The sequence below is a fragment of the Coturnix japonica genome, chromosome 6 (assembly GCF_054131305.1).
Source record: "Coturnix japonica strain WE chromosome 6, WE-NBRP24, whole genome shotgun sequence".
In the NCBI taxonomy this organism is placed as follows: Eukaryota; Metazoa; Chordata; class Aves; order Galliformes; family Phasianidae; genus Coturnix; species Coturnix japonica.
In genome coordinates, this window is record NC_140668.1 from 18294996 (window position 1) to 18300345 (window position 5350).

General features: G+C 48.0%; 1 protein-coding gene across 1 annotated transcript; it reads left to right on the forward strand.

Annotated features, from left to right (window-relative positions):
• Positions 1-3819: 3819 nt before the first annotated feature.
• On the forward strand, positions 3820-4734 carry LOC146760438 (olfactory receptor 14J1-like). The gene has a single exon (XM_085551438.1). It carries the CDS (start codon positions 3820-3822, stop codon positions 4732-4734), a length of 915 nt encoding a protein of 304 aa, XP_085407564.1.
• Positions 4735-5350: the final 616 nt, after the last annotated feature.

The window sequence follows — 5350 nt, forward strand, 5'->3', positions numbered from 1 at the left end:
AATTTATAAACCTGGATCAAGTCCCTCTCAGCCTTCTTTTCTCAAGGCTAAACAGACCCAGTTCCCTAAGTCTCTCCTCATAGGTGAGATGCCATGTGTACTGTATGTTTATTGTCTATTTATTTATAGTTGGGTTTAAAGAAGACATTAAAGCAGCACTGTGCAACTGATACCAATCCAGGTTGTCCCAATGAGTTCTGTACTGTTACTGTGTTGACAAAGTTCCTTCTCAACCTCCCCACCCAATTTCTGCTTACAATGGACCTATGGGACTTGCATCACTTTTCTTCACATCACTCTTCTCCTCTGCATTCATCTGCTCAGTGTTAAAACTGCTTTGCACCAACTCCCACTGGCTTTCCTCAGAGAACCAGCTACACATGGAAAAGGAAAGATTTCTCTTTTTTATCTGGCCAGCAAATGGAAAGAAAGGTGATGCAATTGAATGAACAGTAAAACACAGGGATCAACTGCATGCCATGTTCAAGCTGCATCTATTGAAGTTTGTCTTTCATATGGAATACTTTTAAAAGAAATGATTTATACTGAGGTAGGATAGGATAGATTGAATCACAGTGAAGTAGTTGACAACAGAGGCCATCAGACTCTGGTAGATAGAGCAAATTCCAGTAATCTTCCTGGGATAGATCAGCCAGGTAGTTGAGAGGTATCAACTTAAAACTGAACAGGACTTGTGAGTATTTCACACATTGAGACGGGTTAACACATTCTCACTGATTCTCAGAATTTGGGGAGATGGAACAAATTCCAGTAATCCCCCTGAAAGTCAGAAATCAGACAGATAATTGGGAGGTATCTGACTGAACAAAGAGCAAGGGATAGAGAAATCTGGAGGGCAGTGGGAGTAGTGTGTGCCCAAATGGCCTGCTGAAAACATGCCCTTAACCATGGCAATTTATTTAGGAGAGTTGAAAATACCTGGAGGATGAGACACATCATATAGGCAGCAGGGAAGAGTAGTGCTGGGCACCGGGCTATAGTCACAGGGCATTGGCACTAGCACCGCTGTCTGTGTCTGTGAATCTGAAGGCATTTGTGTCCAGCGAACACAGTTCTGGAAAACATTGTAGTTTCAGTAAAAGAAAAAAAAAGACATCAAATCACCTCAAAGATTCATATTTACAACTTAAAATGGAACAAGACTCATGAGAATTTCTCATGTTGAGAAGGGTTAACATATTTTCATTGATTTCCATCTTTGTCTTCAATTATTTGTTTCCGTTTTATTGACATTTATGATCAACTATTAAGCTTACAGCCTCAAAATAAATAAATAAATTAAAAGAGATACATTTGCATCTTGCACATGGCCTGATGCCCCTCTCACCTTCACAGTTCCCACAAGTCCTTCCATGATGGAGAGTATGAGATCCAGCAGAGCACCTCTCCTCTTTGGTTCCTCCACTGCTTGGTCAAGAAGCTGCCATCTGTGCTCTCCAGGGATCTGCTGGATGGCACATGCCCTGCTGTGCTGTCCCTGCCGCAGATAATGGAGTGACAAAGGCCCCCAAATTGGACAAGGGACAGACAACATCAGATTCCCATCTGTCTGCAGAGGGCACCTTCCATTGACTGTTCCTGATCAGGAAGACAGGAAAAGACACTGATGGTCTCCTCTGTTGGCCATTTCCATTAGGTCTGACCTGTCTGCTCTTCCATCCCCAGGCAGAGCTCAGTGCACTCTCACAGAGGGCAGTCACCCTTCTTTATCTCCTCGCCCATCCATCCTAAAGACTCTGTATCCCCCTTATGCTACAGTGCAGTTGTGGAAGCCATTCAACTGTGTCCCTGTGGTCCAAACAGGAGCTCAGGCCAGCAGCTCTATCAAGATTTCTAGCTTCTTGTGTGTTGGTGTTTGCATTAGTGCAAAACCACAGAAGTAAACATCCTAATTGAAAAGCATCACTGGACATTGCCTGACTGGATAGCTCATCTATGGTATCAGTGTGCAGAAGGTGGCACACAGACATTAGAGCGATTGTGGGTCTTGGAGGTGACGTAGCAGCACGGACACACCATGGGCATGGCTTTGCTGAAGGCCCTGTGCTGCAATTGCAGCTGCATGTGAATTCACCAGACATCCGGTGCTATCCCCTCTCTGGCCCTCAGCTGATGCCCAGGAAGGAGCTGTCTGTCTCAGGGACTTCCCACACGGTTTACAAGCACTGGCACACATCAGGAGCAGCCCAGGCACCTTGGGCATCACCCAGTGTCTGTGTGTGAGCAACTGCCTCCCTGCTGAAGGACCGAGGACTCAGAGCAGGAGCTCACATGCAGGCAACTCCTTGTGCACTTCTGAACTGAACCAGAGGAATCCCAGCTCCTGTGGGTGTGTAGGGAGCTGAATCCCATTTCAGCTCCAGGATTTCTGTCAACGGATGAGACTCCTGCACTGCCTCAGCTGGATCACTGTCCTGCACAGGGAAAGTCCAAACCTCGCCTTCCTTGTCTGGGTGCCCTTATTGTTTCATCAAACGAACTCTGGGAGCACTCCCCATATGTCTCCAATCAGTCACTGACCACTGGACATGTGGTGGATAATTGAGCGGATTTCAAAGCACAGTCATGATGCTGTTGTCTTTCAGGAGCTGTTGGCCATGAAGACCCAGGGATGTGTCAGGGGACACGAGTGGGAAGGATAAAAATGACATCATCTGCTGCTTGCTTGTCCAGGCTCCTGGGACACTGGGAGCTCATAAAAGTGTGCAGGGCTGCAGAGAGACAGCTGTGCCCAGGAGCAGCTCTTGTGCACAGCACAGCCTGCAGGTGACAGAAGGAGAGGAGAGAAATTGAAGAGAGCTTGCAGGATATGTGTGGTGTGAGCAGGCTGTGAGCTCACTGCAGGAGCATTGCTCACAGACCATGACAAGGTAAGTCTCACAGCTGACCATGAGCTGCTTTTAATTAAGGGATAACTATAACTGGGACATCCCATAGGAGATCTGACTGCAGGCACTGCATGTTTCTTTACTGTGGAAAAAGCTTTCTGCTCCAGCTGAGACGGGTGCCCAGGGCTGTCCTGCAGAGCAGGGTCCCTGCTGTGCCCCAGGGGCTGTGTGCCGGGTATGGGACTCTGCCGCCTGCCAGGCTCAGCACTCAGCCTGCCCGGGGAGCTGCCCAGGGCGCTGCGGGGAGACGGGTGGGGGGAAGGAGCCCCCCGGCAGGGCTTGTGCTGCCACAGCTGCTGCCTGGGGCAGGGGATCACAGCTCCACTGCACAACAGTATGTTACCTAGGGTCCTTTGCAAAAGGAGAGCCAAGGCAGGGGGTTTCCATTTCCTGTTCTGAGGCAAAGAGGTTTGGAGTCAGAAATCTAAAAGGGGCAATAAGAGTTCTGAGAATTTTTCGTCAATAAATTGCTTGTTTTGTGAACAGTCACACATGATGTGCTTTCAGTCTCCCCTTTCTCAAAGGATGGAATTATCATCATTTTCTGTAGGCATGAATAATTCGCTTATCTTACAAACAGGCAGCATTTTCTAACTGAAACTGAATGCCACAGAAGCTGGGGTAGGGGGCTCTAAGAGCACTTGGGTTAAAGATATGAGACATGAAACAGATGAAAATATCCAGGGAGAAGGCGTAAGAAAATAAGAGGAAGGTTAGAGCTCCATATGCTGCTTCTGCTTAAGGAATGCTGATCTACATGAAATTAAATGCAAGTAATGGTGCTAAATGTACACTGCTGTAGGAGAATTAAAACATTTCATAGTATAGCAGGAGTAGTGCCTCTGAGAATGGTCTGGACTTGTCATTATCTTCTGCCCTCTGAGCAGGACTCCAAGCCCAACAACAGCAGATGCCCAACAGCAGCTCCATCAGCGAGTTCCTCCTGCTGCCGTTGGCAGACACGCGGCAGCTGCAGCTCCTGCACTTCTGGCTCTTCCTGGGCATCTACCTGGCTGCCCTCCTGGGCAACGGCCTCATCAGCACAGCCGTAGCCTGCGACCGCCGCCTGCACACCCCCATGTACTTCTTCCTCCTCAACCTGGCCCTCCTCGACCTGGGCTGCATCTCCACCACTCTCCCCAAAGCCATGGCCAACGCCCTCTGGGACACCAGGGCCATCTCCTACACAGGATGTGCTGCACAGCTCTTTTTCTTTCTCTTCTTCATGTCAGCAGAGTATTCCCTTCTCACCATCATGTCCTATGACCACTACATTGCCATCTGCAAGCCCCTGCACTACGGGACCTTGATGGACAGCAGAGCTTGTGCCACCATGGCAGCAGCTGCCTGGGGCACTGGGTTTCTCAATTCCCTGCTGCACACTGCCAGTACGTTTTCACTGCCTCTCTGCCAAGGCAATGTTGTCAACCAGTTTTTCTGTGAAATCCCCCAGATCCTTAAGCTCTCCTGCTCAGAATCAAATCTCAGGGAAGTTGTGTTTATCTTTATTGGTGTGAGTATAGGATTTGGCTGCTTTGTTTTCATTGTTGTGTCGTATGTGCAGATCTTCCTTGCTGTGCTGAGGATGCCCTCTGAGCAGGGACGGCACAAAGCCTTCTCCATGTGCCTCCCTCACCTGGCCGTGGTCTCCCTGTTTCTCAGCACTGTCATTTTTGCCAACCTGAAGCCCCCATCCATTTCCTCCCCACTCCTGGATCTGACAGTGGCACTTCTGTACTCAGTGGTTCCTCCAACACTGAACCCTATTATCTACAGCCTGAGGAACAGGGAGATCAAGCACGCTCTCAGGAAGGTGTTGCAATAAGCACTATTCCAGCTTCTATAAAATGCACAACTTCCTCATAGGATTCCCAGTGATGGTTCTTTATTTTTCATGCATCTTTGATTGTTTGATTATGTGAGATATAGCAACGTGCAAATATATATATATATATATTATTGAACTTATAAATAAAAATGTATTACACTTTTTTCCTACCTAATTTCCATTCTTTCACTCCAAGAGCTCATGTAAACATGTATCCAGATTCCCCAAATATGTTAAAAGATACCTAAAAAGGTTTCAGAATAGACATTTACTTAGCTTTTCTTTTTTCCTACTTTGTCTGGATTTGGGGAGGTACAGCCACAGACAGCAGCTCAACGTGTTCTTTTCATTTCTGATCTCTTTACACCACCACAATGCTCTCAAGCCCTCTCATCTGTGCAGTCCTGAAGGTCTTGTGTGTCTCACGACAGTCCTGTTGCCTCTACAGCAGCACTCCAGGGCTGCAGTCAGTAGCCAGCAATATGAACAGGTCTGTCAGAGCTGGTCTCCTTGCTGGCCCTGCCATAACAAGAGGGCTGCTTCAGAGCAGGACCAGAGAACTGGAGGGAGGCCTCTTCCAAAGCTGGTGCAAGGAATATACCTCAGGAGCTGC